The following is a 16,823-nucleotide window of genomic DNA, read 5'->3' as shown; positions in this document are numbered from 1 at the left end:
GGGGAAGTTTAGCTTCGCCCTCAGGCTTCGGTTCCCAATAGGCTCCGTCCTCCCTGGGCAGGCTGGGAGCCGCTGTTCCCTGGGCTCCTGGCCCCGCGCCCGGGGCGGGGGTGGCAGCGAGCAAGCGGGCGACGGCGGCTCCGAAGCCGAGAAACGTGGAGCCGCCCCGCTCGTGCCCCATCAAGTCCCACCCTCCCTTTGGACCTTCAGTGAAGTAAACGGGCAGGTCTGACTTGCACAAAGGGCACATGGTGCTGAACGCAACAGGTACTTGAACACACTAAGATCAATAAGCATGGTGAGGCAGGACAGTACATCCTGACAGTCGCTATAGTTCCTTCTTGAAAGAGAATTACTGCAGGTTGTGTACTGTGCAGTGTTTATTCCAATGCTATTGTATGCATGTGAAACCTGGACAACAAACAAGCATCATCTGAAGGCACTTGAACAAGATCATCAATGCTGCCTCAGTAGAATCCTAAATATCCCTTGGGAGGATAGGTGCACAAATATTAGTGTTTTGGAAGAATCAAACCAGCATTGAAGCCATTATCATTCACAAAGAACTTTGTTGGACTGTCACATGGTTCAGATGCCTGATCAGATTCTGTTTTGGGAGTTGAAAGAAGGATGGAGGAGTATTGGGGGCTAGAGAAAGCGATACCATGACATGCTGAAGGCACACATGAAAAAGTGCAGCATTGGTGTTGACACTTGGGAGAACCTTGCCCAGGATCACCCCCTGTGGGGAGTGGTAATCTGTGAGGGGGTGGCACAATTTGAGAGGTCCTGCCACATGTAGATGAGGAGAGGTGGAGAAGAGCTGCAAAACGTGCCTCCCTGACACTGCCTTCTGTTGATCTTCACCATTATTGTCACTATTAGAAAATAAATTGGTTGGGATAATAAGTGCCTTGAACATCATACGCTCCTTTAGGTAATCTTGAAGTTTGCTGTTCATCATGGTGGTCGTGAGTAGGGTAAATGAGCCACATGTAGGATTATTTGACAAAGTTTCTTCTCTACAGCGCCCCTAAAATGTCATACATTTCTGTAAATCACTGGGTGGTTTTGTGTCTTGTTTTAGTCTTTTGCACTGTACACAACTGGAACTCAACCTAGTGGTCTAATCTTCCTTACACCAATTTTTCTGCTTTGGATTTATCTCAGTTGTGGCCCACCCTCTATTTCTACTTTGGGAAAACTGCATTACAGCTGTTATTGAGGGTCAAATTGTAACTCCAGGTAAGCCTAAGCTAAACAGACAGCAGAGACTCAAGTATTGCTGCTTGCAATTGCTCTAACTTTCACAGCATGGTGTCACAGGTAGTATGTAGCGCAAGGAAGCTATAGTCATTATATTAGAGCTGAGCATTGCACCCATGAACTGAGAAGCTGAACCGTTTCAGAGAATGTATGTGTATTAGTTCCCCGTAGTACAGGATTCCTTCTGGAAATTTAGTTCTGAGCACCAAGTTTCTGGTTTAAAAACAGAAGGTTTGTTTTTTTTTTTAATTAAAGTCAATGTATCTGACAAAGTGGGTACCTGACCATGAAAGTTTATGCCCAATAAATGTTACGTCTTTAAGGTGCCACAGGACACCTCATGGTTTTTGCTGAAGCAGACTAACAACCATTTCTCTGAAGTTTTAAAGTGCCCTAATATCCATATGGCCCCTCTGATTTTATTTGAGGAATGATATTATGAAGGACATTATCATTAAAGGGGAAAGAATTAAAGATTCTCTTTTGAAATTAGGATAATGTGATCTCAACTCATGTACCTCAAATTCCAGAACAAATGAATTCTGTGATCAAAGGAAAGTAGTTGAGTCAATGTGTCAGGAAGTTCCTGGTACACAGTCTCCTTAACATAAGCTACTCCTAACGTTTTTGGTGCAGAATTAGGGACTGAGTCATTGGTGCAGTGATGTTGGCACGTGGAAAGGTACAATGTGGGGATTGTGTGCCAGAACGAATTCTCACCAGCTTGGGCTACGCTTCAGAACAGTTACATCACAACCCTTTAAAACAAGGGAACAGCCACTGAGTTTTTGATAACAAAGTTCATGACAGCTCAAAACAGTAAATAACGGGATTTCCAGAAAATGTAGTTTTTTAAATGACCCCTTGACAAGTAAGGGATCTGAGAACTTTGAGCTGAGGGAGCTCAACTACAGGTGGAACCTCTAATACAGAACTTCCTCACCTGGCAACATCTGTGATCCAGCATGATTTTAGTTAGCTGGAGGCCTATAGACCCATAAAGTTTGTTTACAGCCCCAAGGCCTGTCTCTCAGTGTTCTGTGCTGTTATTTAGCTGTAATGCAACCCAGATGCCCCAGTAAGCAGTGGAAGTGTTGCTAATGCTACTACACAATATTGACCTTCTATGATCTGGCAAATTCTCTTGTTCGGCACCAGTCAGGTTCTAAGGGTACCAGACTAGAGAGGTTCAGCGTGTACTGACATAGAACAAGAAGGGGAGGAAAATTAAACACTTCTGCCTGCAGGGGAGGCTTCAGCTCTGTCTCTCAGGATCCCTACATGCACAGCACAGCACTCCATTTGTCTTCAAAACATGCCTCCCTGTCTCTCCCTGCATCATTTACTTAGATGGACCTGTGAGGGCCTTACACCCACCCCTTTCTATGAATTTTGGCTAGGCTGGACAGGTAGAGAAGTGGTAGAGGAGATGACTGAGCAATGAGGAGATTTTCATTTAACTAGTGCCTACTGTTTACTGTACTGTACACTAATGCCAGAAGCCCAGGAAACAAACAGGAAGAATTAGAGGCCCTACCACAGTCAAAGTAGTATGAGGTGGTGGGAATAACGGAGACTTGGTGGAACAATTCGCATAACTGGAGCACAGTCGCGGAAGGTTACAAACTGTTTAGGAAGCACAGACGGGGGAGAAAAGGAGGAGGAGCTGCGCTCTCTGTGAGGGAGCAGTATGATTGCTCAGAGCTCCGGTATGAGGAAGGAGAAAATCCCGTTGAGTGCCTTTGGGTTAAACTTAAAGGCAGAAGTAAAAGAGGTGATGTTGTAGCTGGTGTCTGCTATAGACCACCGGATCAGGGAGATGAGATAGATGAGGCTTTCTTCAGGCAGGGGCCATGCACAAGTTGATCTGCTGTTCACAAACAGGGAAGAACTCGTAGGAGAAAAAGAAGTGGGAGGAAACCTGGGCTGCAGTGACCATGAGATCGCAGATTTCAGGATCTGGACAAAAGGAAGAAGGTGAGCGGTAACATACAGACCCTTGTTTTCAGAAGAGCAGACTTTGACTCCCTGAGAGAACGGATGAGCAGGATGTGTTGGGAAACAAAGATGCAGGGGAAAAGAGTTCAAGAGAACTAGCAGTATTTTAAAGAAGTCTTACTGAAAGCACAGGAACAAACCATCCCGCTGCATAGTAAGAAATGCAAACATGGTAGGCAACCAGCTTGGCTTAACGGGGAAATCCTTAGTCAGCTTAAACTCAGAAAAGATGTATGCAAGAAATGGAAACGTGGACAGTTGACTAAGGAGGAGTATAAACATATGGCTGGAGAATACTGGGCAGTAATCAGGAAAGTAAAAGCACAAATGGAACTGTAGCTGGCAAGGGATAAGAGGAACAAGAAGGGTTTCTACAGGCATGTTAACGATAAACAGGTTATCAGAGAAGGTGTGGGGCTGTTAAGTGTATGAGGGAGATAAGCTGGTGACAGATGATGTAGGAAAAGCTGAAATAGTTAATGCTTTTTTGCCTCAGTCTTCACGGACAAAGTCAACTTCCATGTGATGGTCCTAGACAGTGCAGTATTGGAAGGTGGAGGGCAGCCATCTGTGGGGAAGGAACAAGTTCTGAGCTATCTAGAAAAACTAGATGTACACAAGTCCATGGGTCTGGACTTAATGCACCTGAGGGTACTGAGGGAATTAGCAGAGGTCATGGCTGTACCTTTGGCCATTATCCTTGAAGACTCTTGGAGATCAGGGGAGATCCCAGGTGACAGGAAAAAGCCAAACATAGTGCCCAACTTTAAAAAAGGAAAGAAGTACAATCCAGGGAACTAGCGACCGGTCAGCCTTACCTCAATTCCTTGGAAAATAATGCAGGGAATCCTCAAGGAATCCATTTTGGAGCACTTGGAAGAGGGGAAAGTGATCAAAAGTAGCCAACATGGATTCACCAGGGGCAAGTCCTGCCTGACCAATCTGATTAGCTTCTATGATGAGGTAACAAGTTCTGTGGACATGGGGAAGTCAGTGGATGCGATATACCTTGACTTCAGCAAAGCTTTTGATACAGTCTCCCAACAACATTCTTGTCCATAAGTTAAGGAAATATGGACTGGATCCTTGGACTATAAGACGGATAGAAAGTTGGCTTGATGGTCGGGCCCAACGGGTAGTGATCAATGGTTCAATATCTGGATGGCGGTCAGTTTCAAGCAAAGCGCCACAAGGCTCGGTTCTGGGGCTGGTGTTGTTCAACATCTTTATTAATGACATGGATGAAGGACTGGATTGCACCCTCAGCAAGTTTGTGGATGACACAAAACTAGGGGGAGAGGTAGATATGTTGGAGGGTAGAGAGTGAATGCAGAGTGACCTGGATAAATTGGAGGACTGGGCCAAAAGAAATCTGATGCAGTTCAACAAGAAGTGTAGAGTCCTGCACCTGGGGTGGAAAAATCCCAAGCATTGTTACAGGCTGGGGACTGACTGGCTCAGCAGCAGTACGATGGAAAGAGATCTAGGGGTTATGGTGGATGAAAGGCTGGATGGGAGTAAACAGTGTACCCTTGTAGCCAAGAAGGCTAATGGCATACCAGGATGCATTAGGGGGTGCATGTCAAGCAGATCTAGAAAAAGTAGTTATTCCCCGCTATTCAGCACTGGTGAGGCCACATCTTGAATATTGTGTCCAGTTTTGGGGCCTCCACTATAAGGACGTGGATTTGTTGGAGCAGGTTCAGCGAAGGGCAAAAAAATGACTAAGGGGCTGGAGCACAAGACCTATGAGGACAGGCTGAGGGATTTGGGCTTGTTTAGTTTACAGAAGAGAAGACTTAGGGGTGACTTAATAGCCTTCAACTTCCTGAAGGGGAGCTCTAAAGAGGAGGGTGAGAAACTTCTCAGTGGTGTCAGATGGCAGAACAAGGAGTAATGGTCTGAAATTGAAGAGGGACAGATGTAGGTTAGACATTATGAAAAACTACTTCATCGGGCGGGTGGTGAAGCATTGGAATGCGTTGCTTAGATAGGTGGTAGATTCTCCATCCCTTGAGGTTTTTAAGTCCCACCAGGGCAAGGTCGCTGGCTGGGATGACTTGCGGGGGGGGGGGGGCTGATCCTGCTTGAAGCAGGGGGCTGGACTAGATGACCTCCTGAGGTGCCTTCCAGCCCTATGATTCTGTGTGATACTGTTGCCAGTTTTATCGTCATGGAACCAGAGGCAGTAGAGAGGAGAACCAGGCTCTAATATATGAAGTTGAGATTTTTTTTTTTGGCCCAATGATGCCTTGTACCTTCCAGAAATTTGTAGCCACACTGTAGCCAAGGGCCAGAGAGGGATTGGGGGCACAGGGGCCACTAACCTGGTCTGGTAGCCAGCAGGAGAGCAAGTCCCAGCAGATCACTCTGTAATATAGCTCTGCCACTTCTCACCCCTTCCCTTTCCATGTTATACAAAACCACAAGATTCCAGGTACATGCCATTTTCCTGGCACAACCAAACTCTGACCTTGCTTTAAAAGGTTAAGTGCAAGCTACATACCAACTTTGGTGGTCCTATTTCTTATGGTTGAGGAGTGCTTGAACAGACTCAGACATACAGATGAACATGCTCATAGACAGGTGCACTCAAAAATGTATATATTAACATCCACCTATAAGCAACAAAGGTTTTCAACAGCATTTCAAGTGTCACGGCTTCCATCATAGAGATTAAGACTCCTAGAAGCCTTTTATAATAGAAGTGGGCATGCTTTTACCGGCAGGATTCTTGGTATAACCCTCGTGCGCTGGGACTGTGTAAAAAGGAAGTTCATAAAACCATTGGGTTAATTGTTTTAGGCACTACTAAGATTTTCTGTAGATTTTTATTGCCCGTGCCTACAAACAGGAACTATTAAGGATGGATTCGCTGAGTGTTTAGACATTAGTGCTGAACATTCAATACAAATCTTTTATCTTCGTGAAGTTGTGTGGCATAGATGTATGATCTGCTTTATACCTCAAACTGCTAAACTAGCGTAGTTAGTGGCAGCCATAAAGCATGTTCACTGAATAACTGCCTTGTAGAAGACAGACAGTAGTATCAATGGTGAATGTGGTACAGATATGAAAGATGGTATTAACTCAATCGTCAGTTGCTGCTGCTCCATTCATTTAATGTTATATAGTTTTCCCAATTTGAAATAAATGTAGCATCCACTTTAAATTAGCGTACAAAATTTTATGTATGGATACCAAAAGACAAGTAACATGCACACAATTTTCAAACAAGATTGAGTATTTTGTATTGACTAACATACAGTTTCACATTCTTGAAAGATAAAAAGTCATACAAGTATAACAAGCATTTTTCATTCAGTATTGCCAAAAATTGCAATAGGAAGTAGGCACATCTTGTTTGTAAGAAAAAAGCATCCCTTTCTTAGAACATACAATGGTAATCAACTGACAAAGTAAATACTTTATTTCAATGTCAAGACATACATGGAACATGGTTTCTGAAATATTGCACCACAAAGATGGACTTTTGCCACCTTACCAGTGTAAGTTACATCACACATGAACAAATAGCTTTATCCATGTCTTATGAACAATTACAATAAAAATGCAAGAATATTTGAGGGGTTTCTCCACACAGAGCAGATTTGAGGGTTTTAAAAAAAAAAAAAAAACAAAAAAACAAAAAACCAAAAACCCTAAACAGCAGTTTTCAGTATTCCCTTTACAATTAAAGATGTAGTTGAGTGAAAGCTCGCAAACATAGCCCCTGTGAAGATTTGTTTGGATAGCCTATTTTTAAAAAAAATTTTATTGTCTTCACTGCAAGAGAAAAAGGAAGATCTGATGAAGAAAACTGTTTAAAACAGCAAGATCTGAACTGTAAGAATGAAAGGACAATGAAAGTTATGAAAACAGATTAAGGAAGCTGAAATCAAATAGGTAAATAAGTACTAATACTCTTTTCATTGCCCCCTTTTTATTAAAAAAATAATCAATCCAATACAAAGTTTTGGGCCATCAAAACTGATTCTGCACATCAATACTTACTTTATTTAGAACTATGCATTCTGCCAGAAATATATGTTAAACTGCATACATCAAGGTAAAGTAAAAAACATGGTTGCCTGAAAGCACAAACAAGTATAAAAAATTGAAAACCCTATGCACTTTGCCATTTTACATGTGTTGAGCATTACACAGTATATGCTAACCAAAAACAGCTACTGGTCAGAAGGGCTTAGTCTAACATATGCAAAAGAGACCATTTGTGTTCCCAACGAGGAAATACTGCAATAAAAATCTGTGCGTTGTTACAATATTTGGAGAAGTGCCATATTTGACAATTTCAAAATAAAACAGCTTAACTAAAAAGAGATTGCTATAACTTATTGAATAAATGTATCAGAATTAATTCTGACAAGACTAATGCATTTTAAAAGCTAGAATTTGTGACTGGTCCCCCATGGTAACATCTAAATCACATTAGCAGTATAAACCCAACTCATCTTAACAAAATACAGTCTTCTGGTTTAAAATACAGTAGTGTAATCCTGCTTTACAGGGATCATGTGTCACAATTCTCTGAAGACAGTGGGAAGGGGAGAACAGTTAAGTTGAAAGTTGTACCCAGTTACTGGACAGACCACACATCTCCCAAATTCGTAACACTAAAACACAGCAGATCCTGAGGCCTAAGCAGCTGCAGGTTTCTTCAAACTCAGTGCATATTAGAAACTTACAGATGAACCTTTAAAAATTAGATAACTCAGATTACTGTACACCAGGATAAACTATTTTTACTGTCTATTTAGCAGTTCACTGTGGATAAATCCTAGACCAACTGAACTTACTGGCAAAATGCCCATTAACAACTTCAGTGTAGTCAAGATTTCAATGTGTTTGGATTCTCAAAGTGATATTGTAGAGACAAACAGAGCAGGGGAGGAGGTGAAAAGAGGAATGATGATCTGTTGGACTCCATTTTGAAGTTAATATGCAAGTCAACTGTTTTCTAGCATACACAAATTACTTTAAATTTGCATTTGTCATGACTAAAGGAACAAAAGTACATGCAAATACAGAGAAACATTTAAAATGTTTTCAATATGTATGTGTGCTATGATTTCTCCAACACTGATTTTAAAAAATATCAGATACAATTTTTCTGAAAAATTGGCGCAGGCATGGTAAATTTAGAAGCATTAGTCTATTCATGCCAATTACATCAACATTTGTGATTGTTAACAATTCATTGGAATACCAACACTCCAATTTATGTGCTTTAATTAGCATCGATCAATTGTATATTTCAGCTTAATTATGACTGATCAATTGCACCTTTAACACCAACTTCAGAATCATTTAATTAAAAACAAGATGTGCTATAAAAATGATTTGGGAATCCTAATCTAGATAAATAGCTCCAACTGCAAAAGAAGAAGTTCTAAGCAGTCCCATAGCTGACCCAGCATGTGATATAAAGAACCCTGATTATTTAAGAATAATCTCAGTGTAAGATTCTGGAAAAGTGCGCGCGCATGCACACACGCACACACACCCCCACCCCCAAGGAACAGAATCCTCAGCCTGTATCAGCATGCAAGGAATTGCTCCACTGCTGCGACTCTAAGATGGGCTAGCGAATCTATACAGTTTATGAGTCCACAGAAAGCCTTGCCTCTTATGTAACACTGTTCCTTGGTACACAGGAGACAGAAGAACCTCCTTTGCATGAGCCTTCGAAAATCTTGTGGTATGGGACCACAATTGTTTCAATGATCTAATTCAGCCTAAGAGATTTCATCTTTAGTTCTTACATAGTTTCCATATGCATAAGAAATGCTGAGTGGACTCTCCAACATATACACACAATCAAAATTTATCAAATTTATTAAAAAAGAGTGGTAAGTTATGATTTGTGTTAAAATATTCACCCAGGTTGCTTGTTTACTGCCAGTTATTAGTGGGATGAACACTACAGCAGCTTGGATGTATTCCTGCTGTTAGACAACTGAACAGTATATTGAAACTGGGGCACAACTGCAGTGTGTGACCAACAAGTCACTTTCATAGGCCACTGTGCTACCATTGAACATTCACCTCTACTGAAACAAAAATTACCACCAGTACACAGACAAATGTCCTTTATGATTCACATTAATGTTCTATGAAGCCTAATGTGCACTCAGTGTAAAATCTTAAGAACTGTCCAAAGGGCCTGTAAATTATTGTACCTGTATTATACTATTGAAGAGTGGACAATGTAATCATAACTCCCTTCAGCTTTAATGTATTAGAAGTCTAACTGCTCAATCATGTTTTAATTCCTGTGCAAACTGCATTATGTGGCTAGTCTTCGGCGCCTTAGTTAATTGTAACTTGATTATTGGAAGCATTTGACTATGATTTAGGCATGCTTATTGCTATAAAAGAAATAAGCCAATCTTTAAAATCATTGTGCAAGTATTTTAATAAGATTTGCACACATCTCAAAAAATTCTATGGTATGACTCCCTGGTCTTGGGGTTAAGTCAGCTGAAGAAGAGTCAAGTGAAGAGGTCACTGATGAGGTAAGGGACGTATCTGAAGATTTTCCTTGTACATCGCCATCAGGCTCCTTCTGACAAGATTTATAGTTGCTCACAGAACCCGATCTCTGTGGTGTGGCAGTTCCGGATTTTGTTTCAATTATTTCATCTAGAAAAGGTGACCCAATTAAAAAAAGAGATGACGACACTTCTCAATATCAAGTGGAACAAACAGACACTAAGCTAAAAATTTAGGTTCTTTACCCTCCTTCTCCCCTCCCCCCAACTTTGAAGGCAATCTTGTTTTCTAGTTTCACTTATGTAGTGCTTGCATGTGTGTTTGTGTGTTACAAAATCAAAATATGTACAGCAGATGCAAACTATCATCTGCTCAATTAGTTTACAAAGTATGTTTGCATCAAGTTACCCTCTATATAAATCATGAACATCTACAATTTTTAAAAGCGTTAGGTATTTCCGTATTCACACCACTGAACTTGGCCCTAACTTTTTGTACTCTGATTTTTTTGACAGATTAGTTAATGAAATTGAGACTGGAATTCTGTATTAAAGATTGTAAACAATGTAATCTTTAATTTGACACACTGATAGAGAATGTTGCTACATGGAACAAAAATTCAGAGACCGAATACTTCACCTCCATCCTACTTCAATTCCCTTACACAGAACTAGATATTGCTGACATCCACTTTACTCATAAGAAGCAAGAAGGCATCACAGCCTATCCACTATAAACAGAGTGAATGCACACATTCTATTTGTCTATTGTAATTTTTTCAAATGTTTTAGTAACAGCAGACACACGTATACATGAGATACGTGATGTGGCAGAATATGGAGTATTGCATTCTTAGTCTTGTCAGGCCATCTTCACCAGGAAATAAAATAACTGTGTTAATCCAAAAAAAAATCCTATGGGAGACTGGGCAGTTTGCAGTTAACAGGCCCACATAAAGACTAGTCTACCCCATTGTCTTGATCTTGACCCGTAACTGTCTACAACTACAACTGTCTTGATTTTACCTCAAAATTAACTAAACAAGGTAAGTCCATCCACACCTTTCTTTAGCGAAAACAAGGCCTGGGAAACCAAATTTCTGATATTTAAGTGTAAAAGTTTGAATTAAACCACAAGTTTCCTTTTTTATAATTACATTACTCCAATAGTTATGTTTATTTTCATTCACCTACCATCAATGCTACGGAAGTCCAGTAAGTATGTCCTACTGTCCACCTGGTATAACTGTAAACTCATTTTAGAATATGTATTAGTTACTGGATTCTTCCTTCGAACACGCAAGTAGTATGGGTTTACGACCTGGTAAAGGATACAGAGGAAACAGTTAACTTCCATTACAATTTTTAGGGAGTGAGGGGAAAATAATGTACACAAACACTTAAATCCCCTAAAGTAAGGTACCAGTTAGGGTTTTAAGCAAAACAACCATCTGTCACAACCCCCTTTCTGCTCTCACCTTCCATTCGTAGCCTAATTGTTTAATTGCTCGACAAACTTCAGCCATGATGTCATTTGGTCGACTTTGACTCCGAATTCCCAAGTGCCACTTAGCTCTTCTTACACCTTGGTGTTTTGACTTTTGTGGGTTGAGCTCATCAAGCGTGTGGCGCGGCCGTGGTACCTCAGCTACTAAAAATGGCACCCTTTCAGGATGAGGGCGAGACAAATGGTGATCGTCAAGAAAAGAATCTGGTGGGCTTGTTGCCAAATAGAAGTCTTTGGCCTCATTCATTATTCTTCTGTTATCTATAATGAGGTGATAGGCAACTGCTAAGGGGTCTTGATGATTTCGATTATATAAACAGTTTAGTACCTCCTCTTCTGTGCATTCAAACTTCTCACACACCTCTTTTAAGGCTTCATCATCAATCATGGTTGAGCTATACGATGGGTCTTCAGGAAAGAGATACTTGGGAAGGTCCTGCTTGAACCACTCATGCTCCCTGCAGGTAAAAAAAGTAGTTTTGAATATAACCACATAGATTTTATGTAAACTTTTAAGGAAAACGAAACAGTTAAAGACAACCTTTATTAATAAGTTATCAGATTTAGTAAAGCATTTGTTTTCCCCAAAAGGAAAACCATTGATGTCAGGATAACTCATTAGGTACCACTACAAATAAACTTGAAGTCTCTATTGAAGATGATGATGATCTGCTTTGTTTTAGGGCCCGTCAAAACCAGGAAAAGAAGTATGTTTTTAAAAAGTGCTGGTATGCACCAGGCAAGCTGTAGTTTTACTTGACATAGGGAACAGAGGTTTATACTCTAAGAGCACCTAAAGTACAATTCTCTTTGTTGAGACTTTTTCACATACCATATACATGGTCTGATAAGCCAACGCTTTATGACTACACTTGAACTGCAGGTTGTCTGTCAACTGCATTGTTTGACATCAAGCAAGCTCCTTGGTTTTGGAATTTTCAGCCTCATTCTAACAATATTTATTTTTACTGGTTATCAAGCATTAGATGTTCCTTTGTCCTCCCAACTAGGACTTAACCAATAATTGTTTTTTCTATCCACAGGCTTAACCCCCGCAACCTGCCCCCCCCAAAATAACTGAAATAATTTGGATTTTTTTGTTTCAGGGGTTTAAGTCCAACTAAATTTATTAGAAAACAAAATAAAGTGAAAAAAAACCATCAATTTAAAGAAAAGTCAATTTTTTGCCAAAAGATTTGACAGCTTGGACCCAAATTCATAAATAGTTCTAGTGCCTTTAAAATGCTTTTCTCCCTGCCCTTTCCCTCCCCCAGCCAAAACCCCCCGATTATTAGGGTGATAAAATTCTGCCTGCTCCAATCCTGACAGCCACATACTACCTGTGCATGACACAAAGGTCACCAGTACTCTTATACTGAATAACTTCTTTGACAGGTATTAGGAAAGGGACTGGACTTCTGACCACCAGTCTTCGTTCATTCTAATCCACTTTCAAGAGTCACCTTCTCTCTACTAACTCTGTGGGAAGTGAATAAGCTCTCAAGGAAAGGGCCAGAAAAGTTTGCTAGGCTCTAACTTTTTGGTACCATCTGATGTTACATTTTAAAACAAAATAAAAGTTAAAATACAGCAGCTTTATTTTTCAAAGTTGTATGACCAACTGGAAAATACACTAAGGAGCAGATTTGTCACTTCAGTGCATTACACTAGTCACATGAGAACTGTCCAGTGAGGTGTCATAAAACTCCGAAAAACAAGAATTTTGCAGTGACAAATTCTAGTCAAGTCTAAAAAAGAGTTATCTTCATCTAAAGATATGAAAAATGTAACAGGAGTGTTAATTAAGGAAACCAATAGATTTATTTCACAATGTCATGTACAAGGGGTGGAAACATGGTCTTACGGTTAAAAGAATTGCTTAGACATTGGATCTGCCACAATCTTCCCCAGATACTTTCCATCGCACCACTTAGCTTCTCTGTACATTAGTTAAAAATCTGTAAGATTAGTATTCCACCCACTTAATTATAATAAAGCTTAACGTTCATAAAGCACTTTGATATCTTCTGATGGAAGGTGCAAGAAAATTACATACTAACATTAACATCTATACTTTTAAGATTTGTACATCTTTATGTCTCTTCTTGCCCTAAACTCAATTTTTAGCAGGATTTCCTTCTTACAAGGATCAATACAGATACTTGAATTTCTTGAACTACAATACCTTTTACCTATTAGTAATAAAATCCTAGTAATAAGCAAATTTTGGAATTTGGACTCAGAGCTGTCTGAGTGCCAAAAGCCAACACACAAACACATACACTGACTCAGTAACTGTGGACTGTGTGGCACAAGAATTTTTCTGAACTATTTCTTAGTTCTGTTGACTTGTAGTGGGACCATCACTGTAGCATTTGTGATTAGATGTCAGTTAGTGTTTTACCTAATGTCTCTGACTGTAGCTCTCTTCATGGGATCCACCTGCAGCATATGTTTCAGAAGACTAATCACAGATGGGTTCAGATATTGAGGGGTATAAAAGATACCATCACATATCTTCTTAAAAAGCGTTGGCACGTGATCATCATCAAATGGAAGCGTTCCACATAACAAAGCATAAAGAATAACCCCACTGCTCCAAATATCTACCTCTGGACCTGCATATAATCTGGAAAAAGTTATCTGTTAATAAATTATAATAGCATAGTACATTTTAATATAGAAGAATTCTGCTCTATGTAAGTTATCACAATTCTAATCACTGTAGGATGGTCATCCCCCTCAATTACAACAGGTTATAATTTTTTGAAATACGTATTTACAATATCCAAACCACAAACGTCATCCTGGGAGGCTGAAAAATTGAGTTTAATGCTAATAAAGCGTATCAATTTTGAGTGGACGTGCCCATGTTTCCTTGTCCGATTTACTAATCAAATCAAATCAGGTGCCTGGATTATACTCAACCATAGTTTACTGCAGTAGGATGGAAGCTGTTGGGTTGCCCAAAACAGATGGCATCATGGGTATGTTTATCATGCCATTGGAAGTACAATTTGCAGTTTATGTAGGTACTAGTTATAACCTAGCTTGCAAACATGGCTATGAAGATTCAGCAATAGCATGGGCTTCATCTTGGGATTCACAAACTTGGATACAGTCTCAGAAGGGACATACAGCTGTGCTTGCTAGCAATGAGTATCTTCAATGCTGATTTTTAGCAAGCTAGCTAAATAAAACCTAGCATAGATACAGCTGAACTAAAATAGGGAAAGATACATTTGGGCCTCACACTACACAGTAAAAGTTTGCACTAAAACTAAACTTAACTCTCTGGAATGTCTCTCTCCATCTGGCGGGCTTGGGGGGAGGAGTGCTGCAGGTTGGACCTCTCTGGTCCAGCACCCTCAGGACCAGTCCCAAAAGAAGGAATGTGTCCCCTGCCTCCAGCCCCCCAAGTCTTCTGCCCCTCCCTGCCATTGGCTCTGCTCCCACCCTTGCCTCTAGCCCCCCACAACCTTCAGTCCTGCCCAGCCACAGATGTTGCCAAACCAAAGTCCCAGTTTTGGGAGGTGCAATCTCTATCTCCAAAGCTTACACTATGATTCATTACATCAGTGGTTCACAAACTTTTTAATAAGGCAGCTCACTGACTGCATTTGGTCTCCTTCTTCTGGTGACTCACCATGACATATACATCACCCTGCTCTGCCCTGCTTCTACAAACCTAATTTCAGCTCAGCATGGAGGGGTCTGGGGGAATTGGAGAACAAGCCAACACAAATTCAACACGCAGCGGCAACTTGTCACATAAGGCTGTGCTTCCTTCCATGGTTTGCAACATGGGACACAGAGTTGCAGATCCATTCATATTTGGCTAACTGGCACTTCCCCACCCCCAATGACAAAGAGGAAACCAGGCCTAACTTGAATAGCGTTGTAACCATGCACTGGAGCAAAAAGCTGGGCCCAGCTCTCCAGCACAGGAGCTGCAGCTGCACGGTGCGGCCAAGCTCACTGTCCATCCTCCACACTCCTTCCCTCTGCACCATAATGAGAGAAGTGCGTGCTTGCCTAGGTCAGAGCCCGCTGATGTGTTAAATTCAACCTTGGCCATGGTGCCCCATGTAAGACGTTCCTGTGAACCCCTGGTGCGTTGGAACCCACTGTTTGGCAAAACACTGTACTAAACAGACCATTCTGCTAATTCTGGAACGTGAGAGAGATAGTTTATTATATTTATTGTACGTGAATTTTCTAACTGACAACGTATAAAGTAAACTTCAAAAACTAGCCTGGGTGGGGAAAAATCAACATTTTTCAACTTTGAATTTGTGTACTAACATGTTGTCTTTAACATTAAACAGAAAGATATTTTTGAAATACATGCACGCACTTATCGAATATAAGAGGTACTACCTTCCTGAAATTACTTCTGGCGCAGCATAGTTAGGAGAACCACAGCTTGTTCTTAAAAACTCTCCATCTGACATCATATTTGAAAGACCTGAAAGTGCACAAAAGCAGCTACTAAAAAAAAAAATTCAGCTAGAGCAAACTGATTACACACAGTATGTTCCTCTTAATCCAGCCACAAATGCTAATATTTATTTTTTTCCTAATGTCAGCTGTCTGGAATTACTGAAACACATATAGAAACAGAACAGTGTAGTGTAAGATGCTGCATACAGCATATCATAAGTTAGCTTTATTAAACTGATGTTGAAGAGGAAAACTCAAGATGTGTGCACATATGATTTACATGTATCTGATAGAATACATTCATTCCAAGATGCAAAAAGAAAAGGCTGTTTTGGGTTACCCCAAGACATGATGGAGGAATGATTTGTTCTAATGGACTGCAGTATGGCAGCACTTCAACAAAAGAAAGCATTTTTAATGGTGACTGCTTCCAAATGCATGAAGTGAAAGACCACAACAGAGTAGTTCGTGCAATAGCTTCTACAGAACACATGATTCAACAGCAGCTATTTACAGAACAGTATACTGATTATACATACAGCAGGAGACAGTATTCTCTTTGAACTTCCACTGAGAAGTTGCAGACTATAGTTTGGATATGACTAAGTGTTCTGGCTAATATTGCAGTACTCCCTTTTTTGATCCTGAAGTGATAAGAGTGCCTCAACTAGTTTTCATACTTATTAAATTGAACAGGTTTCTTAGAAATACTCTTGTTTAGTTAACTAAGTTCAGCAGCTTTGCTAAAATTTATGCCTGGTAAGAAAGCCATTTGAACAGTTAATACTGCAGTTTATTTTGCTGTAACAGAAAAGTCATCTTACAGCTAAAAGTATTCTGCATATAAACAGTAATTCCTTTGACAGGTAAAACTGACAGGACTCCCAGTCCCCAATGTATTTGAACACCATACCTTCGAAATAATTGAATACTTAGCATTTATATAGCACCTTTCATCAGAGATCTCAAAGCGCTTTACAAGGGCAGGTATAATCTACTATGTCTACAAGAGAAATATCAGGATTATGTAGCAATATGGATACCTTTCCAGGTTTATATGGCAAGAACGTTTCCTAATGCTGGCAGTTCTAAAACTT

At 40.3% G+C, this 16,823-nt stretch overlaps 1 protein-coding gene across 1 annotated transcript in view; it reads right to left on the bottom strand.

Annotated features, from left to right (window-relative positions):
* Positions 1 to 6,375: 6,375 nt before the first annotated feature.
* PRKAA1 (protein kinase AMP-activated catalytic subunit alpha 1) overlaps positions 6,376 to 16,823 on the bottom strand; it is a 29,929-nt gene continuing 19,481 nt past the window's right edge. Inside the window, exons 5-9 of the mRNA XM_074995622.1 lie at positions 15,664 to 15,751; positions 13,688 to 13,912; positions 11,255 to 11,741; positions 10,971 to 11,097; positions 6,376 to 9,927 (exon numbers count right to left, since the gene is read on the bottom strand). Coding sequence (XP_074851723.1) covers positions 9,683 to 9,927; positions 10,971 to 11,097; positions 11,255 to 11,741; positions 13,688 to 13,912; positions 15,664 to 15,751 — 1,172 coding nt within the window. The 3' untranslated portion in view covers positions 6,376 to 9,682. The remainder of the gene's footprint in view (positions 9,928 to 10,970; positions 11,098 to 11,254; positions 11,742 to 13,687; positions 13,913 to 15,663; positions 15,752 to 16,823) is intronic.

This window comes from Carettochelys insculpta, chromosome 5 (assembly GCF_033958435.1).
Source record: "Carettochelys insculpta isolate YL-2023 chromosome 5, ASM3395843v1, whole genome shotgun sequence".
Taxonomy (NCBI): Eukaryota; Metazoa; Chordata; order Testudines; family Carettochelyidae; genus Carettochelys; species Carettochelys insculpta.
The sequence above is the reverse complement of the archived record's forward strand: the minus strand, read 5'-3'. Positions and strand labels throughout refer to the sequence as shown.